Source organism: Siphateles boraxobius, unplaced genomic scaffold (assembly GCF_051911475.1).
Source record: "Siphateles boraxobius isolate OS27281-9 unplaced genomic scaffold, OSU_SipBor_1 2, whole genome shotgun sequence".
NCBI classification, from domain to species: Eukaryota; Metazoa; Chordata; class Actinopteri; order Cypriniformes; family Leuciscidae; genus Siphateles; species Siphateles boraxobius.
This window is the reverse complement of record NW_027508810.1, coordinates 2,483,078-2,508,602: the sequence shown is the minus strand read 5'-3', so window position 1 is coordinate 2,508,602 and position 25,525 is coordinate 2,483,078. Positions and strand designations below refer to the sequence as shown.

At 38.5% G+C, this 25,525-nt stretch overlaps 1 protein-coding gene across 1 annotated transcript; it reads right to left on the bottom strand.

Moving 5' to 3' along the window:
- Nucleotides 1–1,210: 1,210 nt before the first annotated feature.
- rlim (ring finger protein, LIM domain interacting) lies at nucleotides 1,211–24,994 on the bottom strand. Its single transcript, XM_077235632.1, has 4 exons — nucleotides 24,843–24,994; nucleotides 23,886–24,080; nucleotides 5,084–5,188; nucleotides 1,211–4,981 (listed from the first exon to the last, which is right to left on the bottom strand). Exons 2-4 carry the CDS (start codon nucleotides 24,052–24,054, stop codon nucleotides 2,676–2,678), a joined length of 2,580 nt encoding a protein of 859 aa, XP_077091747.1. The 5' UTR covers nucleotides 24,055–24,080; nucleotides 24,843–24,994; the 3' UTR covers nucleotides 1,211–2,675.
- Nucleotides 24,995–25,525: the final 531 nt, after the last annotated feature.

The window sequence follows — 25,525 nt, the reverse complement described above, 5'->3', positions numbered from 1 at the left end:
GATGTAAAAGAGCACCCTTCACAACTACGAATAATATTTTCAAATGACACTTATTTCAGATTATATTTATTATTTCTGAAAACTCTAGTCCCAAAACAGTCTTAACAGGCTGTTGAAATAACTAATTTATCATAAAATACCACAGGAACATTAATGTGCATGATCTAGGCACAAGACATCGGTTGGTTTCTTTGAGTCAAAGCAAATATAATTGCAAAATTGAAAAACACCTAATCTCCAATAGTAGTGTGCATCGTCTGGTTTACTGAAAAAATAAGAAAAAAAGACGTGACAACTGTAGGCCTACTGCTATATTTCCATCAAGACTATCTTGTGGATTTGGCATACATAGAGCAATGTCAAATCTGAAAACATGGTCTGGAAAGGTAGTAGCCTGACCACATAAATATTGTCTGGTGAAAAAATATCTCATCGATCGAATGATCCACAGTATTTCGCTGAACATTTCATGATCTAAACATGGAACAGTGTTCGTCAGTTTCTGTAAAATTATGCATTTAGAGTAATGCAACAGTTACTTCTTTAATTATCATTATCAGTTACTTCATTAGTATAATTTGGAGCATTTGTATCAGATGATATGACTATACTGGAAAGACACTGTGCATGTCAGATGTAATGTTTGAATTGCGTTTTTGAAATGGTAATATTGTGATGTTATGTTGTGTCTGTTTGAAAAGTTCAAATAATGCAGTCATGCCATATTAAATTTAAAAAAAATTAAGTTTAAAAAAAGTCACTCTTTTTCTAAACAACAAACCAGTCTTGTTGCTGTACACTTTTTATTGTAATATACAAATAACATTATGGCTTGATGAAGCCAGAACAAACCGATCATTATGTTGTAGCAGAAAGTGTGCAACATCTGTGCAGTAAGCACTGGTGTGGTCACAAACAAATGTTACCTAAATAATCCAAATTTAACTCAAAATAATATTGAACATTTCTGGAATATAATTATTCATTACAAACCAGAACATGAAAACCTATCCATAGTATGTGTGTGTGTGCGTTTATATATATATATATATATATTTATTTTTCACAGCATCACGTTTTTGAGATGTTCAAGGTAAAGTATTGCTAAATTCAATTCCTTGATAGCAGGGCTGTATGATTCACTTTATGTTTCTTTATTCCACAGCAGCACTTAACATGATGGGACACTGGTGAGGCCACAGAGAAATGGTCAGGTGAGGAAATCATTTTATTCATTTCAAACACAGCAAACTGGAAGCTAGTCAAAATATTGACTCAAAATATAACCTATAAATATGCTGACAAAATTAAGAAATTCTATTGAGTAACTTGCTCTTATAATACATGACCTCGGAACTGAATGCATTTTAACAATGGTTGGCTTGCTTACGATACATGAAATGTTGATGTAACTCATGGTTGAGAACATTTTGCTTGGGGTTATTCTTCCAAGTCAAAACAGAAACAGATTTCATCTATTGTTTCTAAATAACACTGCATTTTCTTTTACTCGCATGGGAATAAAGAACCTTCCTCCCATATGAACCAACCATTACATAATGAGAAAAATAATTTCCTCCTCAGAGTAAGATAAATGGTGCTATTCTCAATGTACAGAACTGTTAGAAAAACTTCCATTTAAGTCTTCATTTTAAATGTTAATATTTACAGACTACAACATACAAGTCAATTTGTCAAAACTTCCTTTACATTTTCCTTATTAGCATTGCACAACATTGCCTATATGCAGCCAAGTTTATTTCTTAAGATATATGAAACATGTTTGAGTCAGCTAACTGATGCATTATTGTCATTTGGGAAGACAGGGGGAAATACAACCTGATGCAGCAACATAGCATATTTACAGCCTTTTTTGTTTGTTAAAAAACAAATAAAAACAAAAATAATGTGTCTGAGCATATGGTTTTCAAAACCAATATTGCAGAACACTTTCAAAAGCCAAATTAATCTATTCTATACAGGATGACAAATTCATTAAGAACTACTCCATGAATTTCCTAATATTTATCTGCATTTAATCATTTATGATAATGGTGCAATTGGTACAACACATACTATGCTTTCATACCAACACGCAACCAACACTGTATGAAACCAAAATAAGTTCAGATGCAGCACAGTGTGACAGTTTCAGTGTATTTTTTCAATTGAAATGTATTAGTGGATGCTGAGCAGATTACACCATTCTTGATCTTTAATGCAATTCCCGATGCTCTACAATATTATCAAATCATTAACTTTTATTAAAACACAATCTTTGTAATGATCTGATAATACTTGCTTAAAAGTACAACTCAAATCTCTCTTTTTAGTACAAAAGTAGATGTACCACTTAAAGGTATTTCTACATTGCCTCTCATCCTATGATTTTGAAATGTTGCTTTTCAATTTATGTAAAAGATAAGGGATTGCAGCATGGTCTTGATCGGTTGTGTCTTGCACCAATATTTATTGTAAGATGGGTCAAAATACACTGATGTATAGTTCGTGGGGAAAAATCTTGGCACCAGCAAATCTGATAAAACTTAATGACTTCATATAGGATGTATGGAAAAATCTCAGTAAGTGTTCTCACATGACTAATTAATAGATGTAAAAGGAAGAGAGGAAAAGAGACATTAAACCTGTCAAGAGTGCCACAAAACCAATTCTGGCTAGACAACACTCTCGCGGTTGGTGGAAACAAGAACCGCTCTGCGGCAAATAGGGCAGGTTGAGTTCTCTGAAAGCCAGCGGTCAATACAGTGCACATGGTACTCGTGAGAGCAGGGTAGCTTTCGCAATTTGTTGCCTTCAGCATACTCTGTAATGCAGACACTGCAGGTTTTGAGTGCATCACTTTCACCAAAGTTTCGCATGGATAGGTTGTCAATCTGCTCTTTGGTGAGACCTCTGGGCTGGTCATCATCTTCCTCGTTGAGCAAGAAGAAGTGAGCAAGTCGCAGAAAGGGCAGAGATCCAGTTTCATCCAGGCTGATGGGAGCCCGTTGTCTGCCTCGGTTCTCCCGAGCACCAGCAGCACCGGCAAGTCCACCTTCCACCTCCCTTTCCTCTGTCCGTGCCTCTAAACCACCCGGGTTCAAGACTCCATGCCCAGGAAGATGGGAATCCGCTTCACTTGCAGCAGTTTCGGTAGAAGCATCAGGGTTACCCAGTGCATCAGTAAGGTCTGCTGGTGGGCTGTCTTCGCGGTTTGAGTCTGGATAGTCCGAGTCCATAAAGTAGCTAAGTTCACCGAAGCCAGTCATGATTTGACGAATCATAGACTGCAGAGCCAAAGAAGTGGCTTCACCAAGTCCAGCATCTGAGATCCTCCGAATGGGAATGCGAATAGTGCTGACGTATGTTCTCACTCCAGCCCGCTCAGAGCGGGAGAAAGTCCGACGGAAACCCCCGCGCTCAGTCTCATATAATAAAGTGTTATTGGAGGTCTGAGAACGAGACCTTGTACGGTTAGCAATGCTGTCTCTCTGGCGGTACTCTCCGGGACGCACCCTACGTACCTGTAAATCAAGCATTATGGTTGGAGGACGACGACCTGAGGCTCCTGCTTCCCCAGCATTTGTCTCTCTTTCCTGTGGTGTTCCAGGTAACTCAGGTGCTGCTCCCAATTCTTGAGTTTCCATATCCACGGTGCTCTGCCTAGACAAAAACAATTGCCGAGTCCTTGAGCTTCCCTCTACCTGGGGCTCAGGCAGGATCTCAGGATGGCGAGAAGGTATGCCATGCTGAGTAGGCGGAAGTCCATCCAATCTTTCAAGGTTGAGCGGTGAACGTCCTCTTGCAGTACGAGCCCTTGTCCGTCGCTGCTCTGGGCTTCTACTGCGAGCCCTTATTTGACCCCTACGTGGTTGCTCCACTGTAGGCAAGGTTGGGGGAGGCAAGGTTGGGGGAGCCAAGGTTGGAGGAGCCAATGTCGGAGGAGCTAAGGTTGGGGGAGCCAAGGTCGGGGGAGCCAAGGTCGGGGGAGCCAAGGTCGGGGGAGCCAAGGTCGGGGGAGCCAAGGTCGGGGGAGCCAAGGTCGGTAGAGCTAAAGTTGGGGGAGCCGAGGTTAGAGGAGCCACGGTTGGAGGAGCTAAAGTTGGAGGAGCTAAAGTTGGAGGAGCCACGGTTGGAGGAGCTACGGTTGGAGGAGCTACGGTTGGAGGAGCTACGGTTGGGGGAGCTAAATTTGGAGGAGCCAAGGTTGGGGGAGCTATGGTAGGGGGAGCTAAATTTGGAGGAGCCGAGGTTGGAGGAGCCAAGGTTGGGGGAGCCGTGGTTGGGGGAGCCGTGGTTGGGGGAGCCGTGGTTGGGGGAGCCGTGGTTGGGGGAGCCGTGGTTGGGGGAGCCGTGGTTGGGGGAGCTGTGGTTGGGGGAGCTGTGGTTGGGGGAGCTGTGGTTTGGGGAGCTGTGGTTTGGGGAGCTGTGGTTGGGGGAGTTGTGGTTGGGGGAGTTGTGGTTGGGGGAGTTGTGGTTGGGGGAGCTGTGGTTGGGGGAGCTAGCGTTGGCGGAGCTATGGTTGGGGGAGCTAGCGTTGGGGGAGCTATCGTTGGGGGAGCTATGGTTGAGGGAGCTAAAGTTGATGGATCTGGTGCATTAACTTCCCCGTTTAGAGATAGGGTGCTGGGAACTGCCTGCTCTGGCTCTACTATAACAGCTAGCTCATCTACCACTGGTTCCTCAACCACCTCTGCAGTCTCCATAAGACTCTCCGGCTCAGACACAGGGCCATCTGCTCTTTCTTGGCCCCCTTCCAGCCTTTCTGTCTGCGTTTGCTGTTCAGCTATGTTGCGATTGACATTGATCTCCAAGCTGAAACGGAAATCACCACTGTTGGGATTGGTTTGGCTCACAGCCCGCCATGACTGGTTACCCCGGTAACCACTCCTTGTTGTATTCCCCGTCTGTCGTACTGTGTTGAGCCAGTCAAGAAGGGTCTCACCGCTGGGGTTTTCTTCAGTGGCCTCCACCTCTGTTGCTGAGAATAACAAGAAATTATCAAAACAGGCCAGAATCACAAGTAAAGTCACCTGGATGGATATGGATTTTATATACTAACAGGGCAATTTAGTTGACTTACCACTAGGCCCGTCCATTCTTTCCTCAGTGGTGCCATTGCTGGGCGACTCAGGGCCATCCTTGACCTGCCGAAGGCGGCTCAACAGTTCATCTGCTGTAATTTCACCTAACCAAGAAACATATTAGTTAGAATTATGACACCAGAGAAAAAGTGGGTATTTTGCAGGGATGTGTAGCCTAGGAAAAGTCAATCAGACCAATGAAATGTATTGATTACTGTTGTCCATTCCATACAATTTCATACATGCAAATTTTTAATGTTTTTTCGTTAAGACCTCTTAAAGACAACCAACTTTCAGAAACTATGATCATTTAAAACAGTCTTGTTCTTTGGAGAAAAAGGTTAAACACTGACAACCCTTCTTGCACTGAGAGGAAATTCCAAATGGTCATTCAATAAAAGGCTCTCTAGAAATCTCTTCCCTCTAACACCACCTGCCTCTGACTAGCACCAGCATGCTGCAAATCATAGTTCACTGGTGTGACTTGAAGTCTATAACAAAGTCCCAACCAAACTTCCTGTTTCAATGGGAAATAGAAAAGTGTACTAAGCTCGCCACCAATGGTTGTTAATGGGGTTAAATGTAAATGAACAGGATGTTTTAAGAAATCAACAAGACTCAAATTCTTTTATTATTAAATACATGGCTTGCACAAAACAATTGGGATACACATTAAAAATACACAGTATTCTTATACATATAAGAAATGTGGCAAAACACTGCATATCCAACTTAGCTACAGTTAGTTGTTAAGACTATGAATGTCTATGTTAATACACAATGAACCAGGTTGGAAATAACAGATAAATAAAACTATTGGTCGACCGATATATCGCGAAGCCCAATATATCAGCCAATATTTGGCTTTTTTAATATATCGGCATCGGCCGATAAGTTTTTCTGATTGGCCGATGTGTTGGAAGCGGAACTTTTACTTTGACAGCGCTCCAGACTTATATTTTGACGGGAACGCGCTGAGAACACCAGCACCTGAGAAGAGAACGGCAGCGCCTGATCACAAAGCGCTCACTCACATTCTCCGTCTTCATAAGTTTACAATCTCTGTCAGTCATATCTTATACTTTGTTAGACAGAACTGTTAAACAAAGAAAGTAAATGGTATGCGAAAAAGTACAGCGTTGCTTTTATATTATTTGTAACAGAAAAGGCAAACAATCATGATAAAATAATTTCTCCATTGCCAATACTAGGGGAGTAGTATATACATTCACAGTTTAAGTGAACTGTGAATGTACAGTATGTATATTAATTATTTGTGTCTTAACTATACAGGCATTTCACTGCCTCATCTTAAAGCTGCTTGAGTCTTGAATCTTCTCTCATCTTTCAGGCCTGCGGAACTTGTGGTTATGAGCGTTACTGGCAAAACCAAGTAAAGGTGCATCGAAACATGCCTGCCTGCAACCTTTTACTCAGCGGTGCCATCCACTTCTCAGGTTGCATGGCTACTCAGACCATCAGGATGCTGAAGCTGTTTGGACTGCAATGCATAAGTCCCGGCACTTTTTTCCGCCATCAGCGCTATTACACTATCCCTACTATCGTGCAGGCCTGGAGGAATAAGCAGAGGGGGATCATCAGGGAGTTGAAGGGGACTGGAGGTGGATTGATCCTGTCTGGTGACTGCAGGTAGAATGATCCAGCTCACGTCACTGATGTAGAACAGGTCAGTGTGTTTTTGCATTAACCTCTAAATGTAACTGTTTTTGACGTTCTTAGATCAGATTCTCCTGGACACTGTGCCAAATATGGTAGCTACTCCTTGATTGAGGATCGGATTAACAATGTTTTGGATGTTCAACTTGTCCAAGTAAGTTGATGTCACACAGAAATCTTGTGTCTGACTTAGTTACTGATACTGTTCAGTAATAATCAATTGGTTTTACAGAGCTCAAAAGTCCCAAGCAGCTCTTGGTGTGAGCTAGAGGGTCTAAAGCGGAGTATGCAGTTCCTGATGGACTGTGTGTTCTTTGTTTTAGGTGGCCAAGTGGGTACGTGAGAAAATGTGTTCAAAAGGAACAAGGCATTTCTTTGACATCTGGCATATTGGGAAAAGTATGTATTGTGATGTTGGTAGTTCTATATAACAGACTTGTTTTTTGAAGTTAAGTTCACTTTACTAATAATTAGTTTGCTCTGCTCTGTTTGTCTGCTCTGGAACAGGTGTACAGAAAGCACTGGATGCTGCTGCAAAAGAGAGGGACTGTGAGGATCTGAAGCTGTGGAGGCCAGCCATTATCAACCATCTCTACTGGACCGCAGCTTCCACCCCTACAGGAGATCCAGATGAGATGCAGGCAAAATGGCAGAGTATGATAAATCATGTACAGGACATACATGAACACAGCACTCCTGCATTTACCAGCTGCGCACATCCACCGTTGGAAGGAGAGGCAAGAAACAAGGAGTGGCTTGAACCAGGTACAACATAGTAGCCTATGTTAAAAGATGTCAAATGTTTTGAGGCTAAACTTTTTTCAGTGCTTGTTAAGTTTAGTTTGGTTTTATCAATACGTAACACCATGTCTAATAATAATTACTTGTGTTATGAAATGCAACAGACTATATGACAGAATATGTTTTATTCAGGATCACCAGCAGCCACTAAACTGTAGAGTGTAACTGCCAGGAAAGCACTGGTAAAGGATATTCGACAATTGTCGCCTCAGCATCAGATATTCTCCCTGGAGGCCTACCATTCCCTCATTCTGCACTTTGCTCCCGAAGACACTGGCTTTTCTTTTCTCGGGATGTACAGCAGGTAGTGTTTTCACTTAAGTATCGATACTAAAAAACATTAGTTATTTTTGTTAGTGCTGGGCAACGATTAATCGCATCCAAAATAAAAGTTTGTTTACATAATATGTGTGTGTACTGTGTATAATTATTTTTTATATATATATATATAAATACACACATATGCATGTATATATTTAAGAAAATATGTTATTTATATATAAAATATTATATTTATATATAATATTAATTATGTATAAATATATATACAGTACATGCAAATGTTTCTTAAATATATACATGCATATGTGTATATTTATATATAAAAAATTATTATACACAGTACATATATATTATGTAAACACAAACTTTTATTTTGGATGCGATTAATCGTTGCCCAGTAAAAAACAAAAAAATCAGGATATTGCAATACTTTTGTAGCAGGTAAATGATGACAGAATGAATATGGCTAAAAACTAATGCAGTCTTGTAAAGCGGACCAAAATGTTATTGATTGATAACAGCATTACATATTGTTTGCAAAAAAATAATTGCAAAGTTGAGTCATTGTCTTAGACCCATTTGAACTGAAAACATTAATGTCATGTATTTCTGTTGCATTTCACTGCATTGGGTTAGCTTTGGATACCTAATGTTCTATCTACTTATCTCCTACAGACTTCTCTTGGCAGCCCTACATTTCAATAGTAATGGCAACAGAGATGTAGCTCGAACCAGTGAGGGTGAGGCACGCTACGCTGTTCGCTACCCGCGGTTTCGGAAAGGTGGCTGGGTAGTCCACCCCATCAAGGAGAAACCATCTTACGGTTAGTAGTTTCACTTAGTTTCTCAATATCTTTTTTTATGTGAATCAACCATGTGTTCTAAACATCTCTCCTCAAGGATACGCAACACATCTTATGGTCTCTCTGGTAGAGGAATACTCCAAGTCACCACAGGCCCTACAAGAAAGCAGTGCTGTCTTGTCCTCTGCTGCCCCGCCCCCTCACCAATTCCCTCCAGAAGGTTCCCAAGGATGAGGCAGTCAGCCTCCATCTCGTACGACACTCACGTTTTAACACGTAATAAAAGATAACTTTGACCAATACAGTTTGTTTCACTATGAATTTATTAATCGTCTTCCAAGTAGGACCACTGGAAACCTTTGTACGTTTGTCCCTCCTCTGCAAACTGCCTCCTTATTGCTGACACAACACATGAAGGTATGGCTTTCCTAATGTCCCTGCCTAGTATTTCGTACGCCCAGTGGACAACCTGCCTGTATGCTGTGTATCGGAACTGCTTGTGGTGGAGATTGGGACCTAATTACATTTTGATCATACCATGTTTTCATAGTAAACAATTCCAATGGTAAATATTGAATTTCGTGTTGGCTGATATTCTACTGTACTACACAACACCAAAGTTGTTTTTATAGTAAGTATATGGAAACCACTGAGTTTAAAAACCTGCTTAACAGGATTTACTATTTTGGTGTAGAAAAGCTGGTTCTTTAAATTGCAGTGTGAAATAATTTTTGCTCAAAACATACTCTGGCCTGCTTGCTTGGAGAGGGCCATGCTCCTGTCTGAAGTTCAAGTATGCTATCTGCAGCACAAAAGGATTCATACAGGATGCTTCAAACCCTGGATGGAGTGTGAGGCAGGTAATGTCTTCTCGGGGATCTAGGTTTTGGACAAGGGACCAATAGGCGTCGACCTCCCTACAGCACACACTCTCCAATGCTGATGGCATAGCCGAACATCTACCACACAAGCACCTGTTAAACAAAATGTGCCAAGATAAACTCACGCATTTATCTGCATGCCTTACACCCAGTCCACGTGACAATAAAAGATCCTTGTAACAATGACTATATTTACATGAACAGCATATAGAGGGAATGCATTAACGTCACTTTCCCGCCGGAACACTCCCCCTCAGCCGGACTGAGTGGCAGAAGAGCTGCTGCGTGACTGGATTTAATAGGGGAAACTGTGAAAACGCAAGTAAAACAAACGATTGGACTCAATATAGTGTTCCTTACAACTTACTAAAGATCCAGTGATCCATGGATATTAACATGCAGCAAGGAATCGTGTTTCCTGACATTTATATGTGCCTGATTTCAACATCAGGGAAATACATACAGCAAATTTGCCTGTGAACGCTTTATATAAATACAATATAGGCAGATCATCACTTATATCAATGGTATATATATCATCATATCGTCTAGACTTAAAACTTCTATAGTTTTTTGTCAGTGTTTATTTGAAAAAGTTAAATTATACAGAATATACAGTGGTAAATATTTGATTGATGAGTTGTCACTGCAATATATAACAATACAAAATATAGAGAATGATTTTACCACTAAATTCAGCATATTGACACAAAAATGATAACTGCAAATCCATGTCCGTTGGAAATACTAGGGGAGTAGTATAACAGCCGGCTAAGTTCAGAAAATCTGGGATCTAAATTAAACATTTTAAGACGCATGTTGCTAGCATAGATGGTGACAATATACATGGATGCTTGAAAAACAACAAAGTCGACAGCAATATTGGTAAATATGATTTATTAAAGATACTGCAATGTGATAAACATGGAGACAAAGTTAGCCACAATTAGCTATAGCCTGTGGTCACTCACCAAGACACCTGACCAATCCTCCACCGATTCTCCTCACACCACAACTCTATCTCTCTCCTCTAAAAAAACTTTTTTAATGCACATTTATAATTAATTTCTTCACGCAAATCGAGTTCCTACAGTATTTATCTACACGTCTATTCACAGGGATCTTCAACTTGAAAGATGGGCTTTAAATGCAGTCAGAACCAGGCCACATCCAAATGTGGTTTCAGAGATCCAATCACAATCAGGTTACGGTGCCTTTTTTGTGATACAATACCTCTAAGATACTTTTCAATAGTATAATGTCTTCTGGAAGTTGGATATGCAGAATTTTGCATCAAACGTAAATTAATCTAGTCTTTATGCAGTAGCTGTCCAGAAAGACTCTGAAAACCACCTGACTTACCAGGACAAGAAATGTCCATTCAATGCCATCTTCGAGCAGGGCGCACGGCTAAAGGATGCTCCAAAATAACATTCCTTTCAACTGTTCTGGGACATAAAAGGATTGGGTGGATTCATAAGTTTGTTTTCTTGTTTATGAACACATAAACAACAGGCAAACCATTAAAGTAAAAGTCCCATTTAGCTCTGCATGTCTTCTTACAAAAAGACCTAAGAAGGGAATCGAAAGATCTGTGAAAGACCCTGTTATATTGACAATTTCAGAATCAAAACAGCGAGACAGCTGAGTGTGTTCTGGTATTTAAAAAGTACATAGATGTACACTTTATGGACAAAAGTATTGGGACACATCTCTTAATTACTGAATTCAGGTGTTTCAATCAGACCCATTGCCACAGGGGTATAACATCAATCACCTAGCCATGTAGTCTGCATTTACAAACATTTGTGAAAAAATGGCTCGTTCTGAGGAGATCAGTGAATTCAAGCGTGGTACTGGGATAGGATGCCTCCTTTGCAATAAGTCTATTTGTGAAATTTCATCCCGACTTGATACTCCAAAGTCAACTGTAAGAGGTATTATTGGAAAGTGGAAGCATTTAGGGACAGCAGCAACCACGTAAAGTCACAGAACGGGGTCACCGATTGCTGAGGAGCATGGTTCGTAAAAGTTCATAGATCGCCAACACTCTGCTGATACGAAAGCTGAAGAGTTCCAAACTTCCACAGGCATTAATATCAGCACAAAAACTGTGCGCCGGGAGCTTCATGGAATGGGTTTCCATGACTGAGCAGCTGCATGCAAGCCTCACTTTTGCCCATATAGCATAGCTCTCAAATTTATTGGGGCTTGAGTTCAGTTCAAAACATTCAAATGCATAGCCGCGGGAACATATTTTATCAGGGGGGTGCTGGAGGCGGGGCTTGATATTGCAGGGCGGTGCTGTGGTAGTGTTTTAAAGAAAATCCTAATATTAAACAGCCCAAACAAGAAGATGAACATACAAATGAATGAGGACAGAGTTATGTGAGAATGCTCAGAACTCATGATAAATTTTAAAAACAGCACAAAAATCTGCATCTTACCATATGAAACTCGCTTAGGAGTTACTGCCAGTTCACACAAAAAAAAAAAAAAAAAAACCTTTCAAACGCAATATACGCGGGCAGAAGAATCCTTTGGTTCAAGGTCTCGATGCACGTTTTAGTTGAACTTATTTCAACTTGACCACTGCGTTTTTAGAATGCTGTGTCATGTGCGAGACGCGAGCGCAACAGTTAACACGGCTAGTGCGTTCACAGAAAAACAATGGAAAAGTAGCAGAGAGAAAAACACAATATGTGTGAACAGCCCCTAATGCCGATGAATGCCTTTAATCAAGACATCTTTATTTACTTTTTCACCGATGTCTGAGTGAACTTCGAAGCATCAAATGAGTGTCAAATAAGTTCTGAGATGCTGGTCCTCAACCAGCATAGTCACATCAATCACTTCATGCGAGATCAGCTTTTGAAAGCGCCTATATTAATTTCTTAAAGTCATTAAACCATATTCGACTATATAAAAACAAATAATCTTTAGCGTAATTTTATAAAAAGGTGGTTATAATATTAAAAACATGTTGAAAAACAAAACCTTATTTAAATAAAGGTTAAACCTCTTATTTATGCCAGTAGTGACATCAGGGTTTCCGTTGTCTGGTAATTACCGGACATTGGCCGGGGAAAAAATTAAATGTCCGACAAAATTAAATCTCTCCGGTCAAATTGTCCAATTAAAATTGCCTAATAATCCCGCCCCCTAACACAATCTGAATTTGAGAATAAGCATAAAATGTATAAAGCAAAAATACACCGACCTTTGGCTATGTTATAAATATAAAGGAACAGGCTCTACTGTTTGAAAGTTATGAAACAACATCGCATGCTGCATTTCAAATAAAGCGCTTGCCTTAAACGGCTGTAATATAGACCTAAACAGCGAACGATTGAGTGAGACGTTTCTAATATGGCCAGGCCCAGGCAGACTAGCCTTAAAAGCTTTTTTCAGAGGCCAGACGATGGTGAACCAGGAACATCTCATTATAGCCTATAGATCAGTGGTTCTAATCCGCGCACTCGTAGGCCTACAGTTTATTTTTCTCTCATCAAAACTGAATAGCCTATATGTTCATCAGTGCATGGTTACGGTCTATATCAAGCAGGGACACCTTTGTGTGCATTTTATTTTGTGATTACACCGGAATGAATAGAGAGTCTCTGGAACGGCAATAGATTGAAATTGCGCAACTCGCGCAGCGCGTCGTCCATGCAACTGATAGCAGCGGACACCAGCGCTCAGCTTGATTTAAAAAACGATTTTAGCGCTAGATCTCTTATTTAATAGCGAACTAAATGAATGATCTGCTAGTTAACTGGATATGTTTTATTTATTTGTATTAGGTACATCCGTACCTCAATGTTTCAAAAAGTGAATGTGTGTGAAACGTGTGTGTGACGCCAATCGGACCTTCATGTTTTACTTTTTTTCCATCTATTTGAAAGTTAAGCTAATAATAACATGTTGCATTCTATGCGGCCTTATTATTTCATTTTTTAAGTTACATAGACTGCCTCCAGTTTTCCTCAACTTGACTAATTAAGAGGCGATAATTGCCCGGCATATCATCAAAATGTCCGTAAAACGAAACCTCTGCCGGTCACTTTGACCGGCACCATTTTTTTCTAGCGGAAACTCTGAGTGGCATCATAACAGCTGTCATCAGGGGGTGCTGCAGTTAGTTCCCCACCCCTAGTTCCCGCAGCCATGTTCAAATGTGTTTATGTGATGCACCGAAATTTCAGCAAACAAACAATAAATGTTGTTTTGACACTCTAATGTGGTGACAGATTAAATTGGAGCGTGGAGCGAACATAAACCAATCAACTAGTTCTAGTGGGGTTGCACGATTAACCGAAATAAAATAGAAATCACGATTTAGATAAAATTTAGATCATCACATAGATAATCCTGTGGTTTTAAATTAATATGCACAGCATGTTTTTATGTTAAAGCATTGGAGTGGCTCGATCGCAGAAAAATCCTGATCCATCTTTGCAAAAGCTGTGAGATTAACGTGCATTTATTTGGGAGATAAAAAAGCCAAACCTTGTTACAAACTTGAAATGACAATTTACAAGCCTGTTGTCCAACAAAAGAGAACATTTAATGACACGTTTTTACTCCACTCACTTTATAAACATCAGTTGAGCATTTGAAATATGATCCTTTTGTGATCTGACGTGGGTCTCCATCACAGAAAGAGTCAGAAAATATATTATTATTATTATTATTATATAGTATTCTATGCAGAGGTAAAGGCTACGTCGATTATCATTGCATTATAAATATACTTTATTCTTATGAAACTACCCGAGATGGCTTGAACAGAGGTAAAGCATATATTGTCATAAATGTTTGTTTTCATGTTTCATCAGTCAAAACGTCTCTATCTGAGTTTGATTTGGCTGCGATTTCTGCATGACTTTGTCTATATAAGGGATTTCCTGGAACGTCATAAGTTTTATGAATTCTAGAGTCTCACTTGTGGACTTTGTGTGCGAGGGCACCCTCGGGCTACACGAATAAATGAAACAAACATTCCATTACATGCGTGTACTCACTATGGCTGGCCCACACTATATAGACGGGTAAGAAGAAACGGAAAATTCATGGGAAAAGTATGAAGTTGCGTTATTCTTCAGTCAGCTCGCTTTCTGATTGGGTATCATTTCGTTCCACGTGCCAATCTACAGAGTGCGTGAGTGTTTGCCCTCTGGTTTCCCCACACACAGCAGGATTTCGGATTGATAATATTCAACATGTTGAATATTTCCATTTTGAGATCGGTGCAGACCCGACGTTTTTCCGACCAGATTCAATCAATCCTACAGGGATAGTTCACCCAAAAATGAAAATTCTGTCATTATTTACGCACCCTCAAGTTGTTCCAAACCTATGCGAGTTTCTTTCTTCTGCTGAACATAAAAGATGATATTTTGAAAAAGGTTTGTAAACAGGCCCCATTAACTTCCACTGTATTTTTTTTCTTATCCATACTATGGAAGTCAATGGGGCCCATAAAAATACCTTCTTTTGTGTTCACTGTTCAGCAGAATAAAGTAATACAGGTTTAAAGGTACAGGTTTAGAGCAACTTGAGGGTGAATTTTTTGGGTGAACTATCCCTTTAACACACATCAGACCACATGAAAATCTGATAAAATAATCTGTAGAACCATTAAAATAATGAAGGATTTGATTTAGGATTGTTGGAAGGGCAGAATTGGGGCCAAAACCGGCCATATTCTCTTGTAGTTTGTGGGTGCCTTTATGCTTACAACCTTTTTTTGGGTAAAAATAGGAAAAATAATACTTCTCTCAAAGGAAATTTAGGTATGTTTTTCCATATGTTTTCCTCCAGTGTATAGAAGTGTACAGGAGGAGTTGTTGTTGTTCTTTTTAAGATGCATTAGATTTTTAAGGCAAAAAATTAAGCAAGTGTAAGTTTTTTTTATTCAATTAAATATTTTTAATAAAAGTTTACACCTTTCTAATTATTTAATATGTTTGGCTTTTTTGTAAAATATAAATGATAACAATATATTCGTTCTTAAATACTCTTAGTATTATATAGTGAAATAGTGTTATTACAATTGTAATATTTCTTATTTTGTTTAATATAATACTTTTAAAATAATAATCATGATCATAATTATTATTAGTCATATAAAAACAACTCTTTGGGTAAATTGTGCAGCATATCATTATTTTTAAATTGCATTGTAAATGGCAATCGCAGTTTTAACCAGAAAAATCACAATTAAGATTAAATCCTAAATCATGGAGCCATAAGTTATAGTATAGCAAGAAATATAAATTGAACATCTGCAGATATGCTGAAACAAACAGCACAACTTACTGGAATGTCTCATATCTCATGCAATCGCTCATGCATTGGTGCATCACTGGCGGTGAATGATCATGAATCACATGTCAAATATCATTGGCTCTCATCACTGACATCAAACGTGGAGTGATGCATTTTGAGACACAAGGTTTGAATATGTTTACATGCGAGTAAGATGAGAGCGACAATGTAATGGCAGATTTTCTTTGTATAATGACTATATGTTATAAGGAACTTTGGTCTGTACCTCAGCTAGCAATCGCATGGCTTTAGAAGACTTCTAACAGCGCACAGTACAGACTAGGGCTGGGCAATACATCGAATATTAACGATATCACAATTTTTTTGCTGACGATATAAAATGATGGAATATCGTGTAGCCTATATTTGCTTATAAAGACAGTAAGCCAGTTTCACTTCCCTTGTTCTTCTCATGAGTGACCGCTGATATGCGCTTACTGACGCTCCCTTGCATATTTGTGTAAAGCGTTTGGTGAAGAGCATCAAAGGTTTATATTTACAATGTGTTTTGCATTATAGCAATTCACAAACATGTCTGTTAAGCGCCACAAAATGGTTATTCAGAGGTGTTTAAGTTAGACAAAATCCACTCAATGCCGCTCAAAAAGCTAGAGATCGTTCAGCGGGCCTCACCGACTGTTCTACACATTCACAAATCCTTTCATTATAACAATTTCATTATCAAGAGCTGCTTAAGTGTTTGAGGGCTTCAGTGATTATAAAAGGGAAAACTCTCTTTTTGTTTATAACCCATTGAAAATTTATATTAAAATAATAGAACACAGATACACTGCAAAGTTTCTGGATTGACAACCATATTTAAATGTGAGATCTGAAAATGCAATAATTGACAGTGATAACCATAGCAATGATAGGACAAAAAAAAATCTGATAATGTATGTCACGACAGATGCATGTGCATTAAGTCAGGGAGTGTAAATGAATGGACCTGCCACTTGTTTATTTAATGTGTTTCTTTGTTCGTCAAAAGAAAATGTTTGTAGGAAGATTACGCTTCTTGCAAACTTTTTTTTAAATAGTGCTGATTATGCAGTAAACATTTTGTATGGCCTTTGTAACAACAGCTGTTCTATTCAGATTTTTTTTTTTTTCAAGAGCAAATGCAAAAACATTGATAAATACATCACATAACATCTTCAAAAACTTATATTTCCCTCCCGCTGGAAAGCCAATCGTCTGCTTTTAACAGTCAAGCCGGAAAATATTTAAGCCTATCGTCTGGTTCCATTGACGCATGCGCAGAGTTGAGGTTTGCGACAGCGGAAAATACGTTACTGTTAGAAAAGGCGGCAGATTTGATATGCAGTGTATGTGTGAGTTGTGTAAATATCAGACATCCCAAGTCTCCCGGAAGTCTGACGCATATTTATAGCGGCTCCCTGATGCCCGCAAATTAGTTCAAATCTCCCGGAATCTAGAGCGAGCGAGCAAGAGCGCGCACATACTGTGCTTCAAACCGTGTAGCACGCGCACGACAGAGAGGGAGAGAACCCTTTCGCATGCGTAGTAAAAGTATAACCTGTGGGGGAAAAGGCGTTTTAAACCTTATTTTGGGGCAAAGTCATCAAACTTTCCCAGCGATTTTTATCATATTTTACTGCTGTTTCTATACATGCAGTTTTTATGTCCCGGTGACCAGTGAAAGTGCAGTTCTGACTCTCTGCCCATTCATTTAGATAGGAGCCTGGTCTTGTTAGTCCGAAATAGCTGCCCGGAGGCGTTGCCAAGATGGCGGCTGAGTGGCATGACTTGCCTTAAAGGACTTTGCCTTAACCCATGAACTTACCTTCTATTACAACTACAGGTAAGTACACTGTACACACGTACTGTAAAATAAAGTGCAACCAAATATTGAGATCCATTACAGTGTTTCCCCTAGGATTCTTTTTTAGGGGGGGGGGGGGTGTACTGCTAGTGTTGCGGAGCGGGCGTGTTACGGATACGTGGTGTAATTTTTTTGCAATCAAAAAGCATGTCTAATTAATTGAAATCATGTATTATGAATCATTAAACAATACTTTTTTTTAAAATATATGAAAAAAAATGTCACACTAATTAATTCTGCGCTAATTCACACTAACACTAATTCTGTGTTGTGTTTTTTCTGGTAATAAAATGAAGACATAAAACAAAAATTGTATCATTTATCATCAATTTTAATCATGTGAAATTAAATAAACTTTTTGTCAAATAACTTGCTGCACAATGAGCTTTACTGTTAAAATTAAAACATGGATTATTCCTTAAAAATTTCAGTTTTGATGATAATTTATTTGGATTAGTGTTAGTGTATTATTACATTGGGACATATCTAAATTCTAATGTACAACAGTAATATATTTCTGTCAAGTTAAACCGAACTTTTATTTTGACGGGTTGCCGTGAAGACCTTTTGAGTTTCTGTGTGTTTATGTCATGATGATAGTTGTTCTCAAATGAAGCGGTTAAATGATCACGAAGTAGGGTTGGGAACATACTGTCTATGGTTGGGAATCGTAAGAAATTTTTCGTTTCCGATTCCGGTTCCGCCAAACGATTCCGGTTCCGGTTCCCATTCAATAAAAATTATTAAAACTAATACAAATAGTAGTACGGGGAAAATACACAATCCTTTTTGTGTTTTATTTCTGATAGGCCCTACTTGTCAAATGAGTTTAACAGACTGGCAATGTCAACAAATGCAACATATTATTTAGCAATATTTTTTTCTGAAGGAAAATAAAAAATGTTGCATTCTCAAGGATAATTTGGGACCTCTCCTATATCTTATTGTATATCCAGCAGTGGAATACCCTCTCAGAAGGGGTAGAATATGCTTGAACACACATGTAAGATCCAGACAGGTGAAACATAATATTTTTTAAATCGGTTTGAATGATTGATTTCTGTGAAACTTCACTTGTTTCCGTACTGGATTAAAGTGCTCTAGCAGTTAATAAACAGAAATGCATGCGTCTTGCGGAAGAACATTGTAGCCGGAGCTACTTCTCTATGTTTATGTCAATGACGCGAGTGAGTCACGCAGGCACTGGGCTACTCCGCAGCAGTGCCGAACCGACCAGTGTAAAGTAGTCTGAGTCTAAACGCTTATTACAGCCTTACCGTAGTGATTCAGGATAAGACAAAAACACGTTTTGAAAAAAGGCATTCATGATGTAATCGCTCATTATATACATTTTGTAAATTCTGAAGCGAATTTTCGTTATTTGAAGCGACTTTCAAAAGGTGATTAACTGTTTTAACATCAGTGTTTATTCTCGAACTATAAACTTTTATCTCAGTACTTCTGTGATCATTTGAATATTTTTAACACAGAAATATCGATACTGTGTTGTTGAAAAGACAGAAAGTAAAGCTAACGTTAGATGTTTCATGTCAGCGACAGCGCAAACAGATTTGAATGTCCCGGTGTGAAGTTTTTGTCATTTAGGAATAAGATCGCGTGGGTGTTTGAATCGAGATCGTTTAAAGATTAATGGTGCAGCTCTACTGTCTTATTCTCTCTCTCTGCGTTGATATCTGACGCAATTTTTTTTAACTTGTTATACGAATAGCGCGAGGGACAGTGCATTCATTACAATTTTAATATTTATGTGGTGAGACGTCGCTATTAAAGGATAAGCTCCCAGCACTTCGTCCACACATCGCATCAGAACCAAAAACACTACCGGTTCTGCATAAGAACCGGTTCTCGGTTCCCAACCCTATTACGAAGTGACTTTCAGAGTGGATCTAGAGCCTGGAGAGGAAGTTCATGCGTTTGTGTCTTCATATAGGCCAAAAAATAGCGCAAGCGTCACCATTGCTTCAGTGTGTGTGTGTGTGTGTGTGCGTGTGGTAAATGAAACTGCGCGTCGGCGGCACCATTCATTCACACAGAACATGCAGGATTCGTATTTAAATAGTCTTTGTGTTTTAATATTCACACACACTAGTCTACATCGCGATTTGATTTCAAGTGTACTGAACTGCTTTCTATTTTTTCCTCAAATTTACAAATTCCGTGAAATTCCGCGTTAAACACTAAATTCCTTTTTTATGACTGGATTTCGTCAGCATTTTAGGGGGGGCGGGGGGTCGTTTTGGGGGGGCGGGGCGCCCCCCCAAAACAATGGTAGGGGAAACACTGCATTATAATAGCTGCATCACCCAGCCCTAGTATGGGCTACTTTGTTTCTTTTTGAGTCATTTTGAAGGGGTCACCAGTCTCGTATATAGCAGGGTAAAGACCAGCATTGAAATTCTGTAAAATTTGATCTTTCACAACCAAAAAAAAAACATTAAAGTAGTGAAATAATTATAATTTTTATTGATCAAACCTTGATTTGAGAATGAATTGTTTTGTCCGACCATGTTGAATTCTACAGTAATCTACTAACTACCACTGAATTCTGCAAGTTTCACGAGAGAGATAAATATAAAACTGGATGCAGGGAAACCACATCTTTACTCAGTAAAATAAAATGCGTGGCTAAGGCAAAGAGGATGCAATTCATACTTCAGTAACACTTAATGATTGAGAGGAAAGGAACCGATAAAGGTCAGTTGCAATTACTCTAACATCTCATGTAGTCTGTATATTTGCCCTAATAAGCCACCTTAGGCCCCGATCACACCTTTTTGCATTATTTTGCATACAATTTTTTGAGAAAAGTAGTTTTCAAGTTTATATTATATATATATATATATATATATATATATATATATATATATATATATATATATATATATATATATATATATATATAGGGGTGTAACGATACACGTATTCATATTGAACCGTTCGGTACGAGGCTTTCGGTTCGGTAATCGGTACACATTACAAACTGAACGATTCGTTGGACCATTTTTCCTGCTGACCAAAATCCACCATCACAATGTTGCGCAACATCAAATGGCAAACTTAATGAAAGCGGAACGAACCTGCGCTACTCATTATTTTGTGCTTCACGAACCATTTATCAGTTCGGACCATCAACATCAGTGCAGCACAAGCCGATCTTGATCAAGCGACACTGTTACACAGCGCTGAGAGATCCAGTAAACAAAGCATTTGAATTCACCACTAAGTAATAACATCGCTGCGAGATCTAGTGAGAAGCATTGATATTTCTCCGTTATTAACGGATCAAACAGCGCTGACGAGGAAACCAGGAGAAACATTGTTCCATGAATGAACTAGTTATAAAGGTTTTAAGTCCACAGATCAGCAACATTCACTGTGGATTTACTGTAGTAACACTCACTGTAACCATGAAAGTTTGGCAGAAATAGTAAAATGCTTTCAAGTACATCACACTTCTTTTTCCAGCACTTCAAAACTCAAATATGATCATATTTAAATGTTATTTTTAATGTGATGACCAAAACATTATTTGTTCATCCTTCAAAGATTACCCCCATTTATAAAACTAAAAGTTTCAAGATGTAGGAAAATCCACACTTATTTAAAAATAATTTTTCTTTTAATAAATAGGAAATTTCTCTGGCATTTTTCTTTTTGCTGTATCGTATCGAACCGAACCGTGAATTAGTGAACCGTTACAGCCCTAATATATATATATATATTTTTTTTTTTTACTGTTGTTGGTGTTGTTTTATGTCTAAATGTATTGGACCCTCTTGAAAATGAGATGTTGCATCTCAAGGGGCTATCCATTAATAAAATTGAAATAACGTCTTGAAATATATATTTTATATATATATATATATAAACTTTCAATGACCTTAAATTTTGTAAGTTACCTGTATTTTTTTGTTTTGTTATTAATACTAAATCAAAAAAACTCAACTGCAGTTTGGTTGATATTACTTGGAATTACATAAAAAACATGATTTTGGAACATTAATAAAAAGGGGTTATCCCTCCTCTTCTTTTCCTGGCGGTGTGGCTAAATTTGGCTAAATTTGGTTAGAAATGCGCGTGACCGCAGTGGCGCCTGCAGCTGTACGGCTATACGCACTGTGTGTGTACCATGAGCGCTCCGACTGACCTGAGAAACGTTTTCAGTCCAAATATTTCAGCAGTTATTATGTGTGTGTCCCGTATTTCTATCGACTGAACCAGCGATATCAATCATTCCTGATTAAATCATTCCTGATTTAATTCTTTGGTTCGATTATTTCCTTTCCATGAATTGGCCAAACGCGCTTGCATAACGGTCTGAAACGATTCGGATTCGTTCGGACCGTTCTGTCACTGAATCATCTGAAGCTATTTCTCGGTCAGTAAGAACAAATAGAGAACAAATAGCGCTGTTTTCAGTTGTCTCACTAGTTTACTTTGAACTACGCAGCGCGGCCCAGTGGATAACGGAACGCAAGCTTAAAGGAGATGCGTTTACTCCCGGTCCCGGATACTATTATTAAACAGCGTTGCAACATCCAGTGAGAAGCGTTTCAACCTGACACATCTCTCTGTTACAAACCACAAATCACTCAATGATTTTAACTAGTTTTAAATCGGATGAAACAGCCTCAACATTCCCAACTAGACTGATGAGGTAAATAGCAGAAACATTGTGCCATGAACGAAGTTAGAAGACTAAATCCCTAATCACCACCCTTACAAACATTTACCATGAATGTAGCCTACTGTAGTAATTTACCATGGTTTGGGCAGAAATGTGGAATATTTATATTGAATACTATGTTATAGTCATTTATATTGCATTAGATTTATTAGGGGGCTAGAGAAATATATAATTAATTGTGTGTATAGTTTTACCTGTTTAAGCATTTATTATACAGTGTGAGTGAGTAGCCATGCATGGTTTTACCTATGATCTCACGGTCAGAATATTTTAATTTAAACCTATAATAATTATTAATAAAATAATTCTTACCAATAGCTATGATCTTGTATAATTCATATATTTGTACATAGGAGTAAATAAGTTATGTATTATGGTCTGATAAATCTGCATACTGTTGGATTCCACATTTCCAAGTAAATACAATACTTTTATGTATACCTAAGCTTACTTATTGATACTGTTATGTTTCAATAAATAAGCTAAACTCATCGGCTCACCTCAACTTTTCGATTTAATAATCCGGCCCTCGAATGAAACTAATTGAATAGCCCTGGTGTAAACAAATTGCTCCTTTTATTCACATTATTGACTAGTTATTTTAAGGAAAATATGACCGCGCAAGTTTTTGATCATGCCGATTTATCCACACTAATTTCACATGAATCTCCGTGCCTGTTTTAAGAGAAACACGTGATCAGTGGCGTAAGTTTGTTTTAAAAAGTGGGTGGGACAGGTGTGTGTATGCCACTTTCAAGGCTCTATATGGTTCAATCCAAGAGATAATGGGATCCCAATGTACAGTTTCAGTGCTCAAAACCAATATTAACTTTTTCCAACATTCCTCTTTAAAAGAAAAAAAGAATCAGCTGTATACAAAGTCCCACACATTTCATTTTTGACCACTGAAAATGTGTACAATTTAACAGTTTACTCATGAAGCCATATTGAGATCCCAGAATCTCTGGGATTGAACCATATAAAGCCTTAAAAATGAAGACACCAAAAGAAAAGTTTAAGAGCGGGAATCTAAAACCATACTGATATTTGTATTACTTTGAGTAATAGGCATGTCAACTTTGGAAAACACATGCATCTCCACTTTTATGAATTGTCACCATAAAATGCAACATTGCTAAAGACAAAAATGTACTTAAAAAAAACCTACCCATTTGTGTGTAATAACAAAATAATGATGCGGTCATCTTTCTAAAGTAATTATCTCCCCACTGTAATTTGGCTTTAAATTACAGGTGAAAATAGCCATTTTGACCCCCTCTACAAAATGGTGGATAACTCAGTAATGGCATTTAATATCTTTCTTCAGAAAAAAATATGAACAAAATTATACGTTTGAGCCCGGGACCTGTTGTTGAGTTGACAATGAATGACCCTGCTATTACACATGACCAAAACATCTCAATGAAGACATTAGTTGTTGTTTTGCACAGTAGGAAAAAAAAAAAGATTTACCAGGCGTGCCAAGCAGATTGTTGTCTCTCATGAGCCTATAGTCTTCCTCACTGAGGTTGTTGACGAACTGGTAGAAGGCCTCTTCTCTGTCCAGACGGTCCAGCTGTCTCCGGCGTTGTGTTTCAGACTGATCACTGCTGCCCTGATCTGCATTATCCTGACCCTCCATCACTGCGACCCAGATGTCAGATCCAACTACAACACAGTGTCAATCAGTCAAAACACACACACATAATGACCCAACAACTATTGAATTCAACCCAACATGAGAAGTATGTGACTATATAATAAATGATTATAGTAATCAGCCAATACTATGGCTTCACTATAGGATAGCATCCCCATCATATGGCCACACAGTTCCTATACGTGTCTTTTTAATGTTATATGTAGCTTATAAAAATGGTTAAAACGTGAACGTGCTCGGTGACTTGAATAACCTTCTAAAAAAACATAATATTGTGAGTTAGGCTGTGATCTCTTTAGTCTCTGTGTTCAGATATAAAGAGCTGACTGAAAACAAAATGGCATCAGCGAGCTAAACAGGCTAAAGCTCGGGAATCTCAAGGAAAACAACCTTTAACTTACGCGTGTCCTCCAATGGTACATACAATTATCACAATGAATGCATTACCAATGGAAGCGAGTCCATTAAGGTTCTGCTAGGACTAATATAACTAATATAAATGCAACGGTATATTTCGTAATGTGTGACGACTAACTCTCGCAACCATGAACTGGGGGAACGGGTGAAGGCTAATGTTAGCTGTAGCATGAGCTCAAACTGGGCTCAAGTTAGCTCGCGGAGCCTATGGAGAAACTGCTCTCTTGTCCATGCTAAGCTAAAGCGAAGCTAATGTTAGCACGGCTATGAGATAAAAACAGCCAGCGAGCTCTCCGTCATTTCGACGACCACAATAACTGACTGGTGAAATAAGCCAAAACACAGAAGAATACCTTATTGAACTCGTCGAAGCCTTATCTAGTAACAGTTCCCTTATCTGCCTTGTAGATGTTTATAAGTGTTATTCTTGACAGCTATTCAGGAGTACATTTTCTCAAGCGTCTCTTCGGCATGAATCTACTTCCGGTGTGCGGAAACGTAATACAAGTTAAAAGTCCTTATTTAACGTTGAAATAGAAACTCACGTCATGTCAACATCATGTTGTTGGAAGTAGCGTTTGTGCCGTGCCGAAGAACTACTCTATAAATCACTGTACAATCACCTCATGTCGCTTATTTCTTATTTGGCTAAATATGGACCTCCATCCGACTCTCTTTTAGTAGTGAATGTGTCTCAGAGATTAAATCAAATACAGCTCTGGAAGAAGAAAAAAAGAGACCACAGAAAAATTGGCAGTTTCTCTGGAATTATTATTTATATGTAGGCCTACTATCTGTTTGAGTACAATGCACATTTTTGATATATTCTACAAACTACTGACAACATAAAATTTCTTGCAAATTTCAAATAAAAATATTGTCATTAGAGCATTTATATGCAGAAAATGACAGCAGGTCAAAATAATGACATCTAATAATGCAATTAAAACTATTTTATATTAATTTTTAAACAACACATTTCTAATGTTTTAACTTAGGAAGAGTTCAATATTTAGTGGAATAACCCTAATTCTTC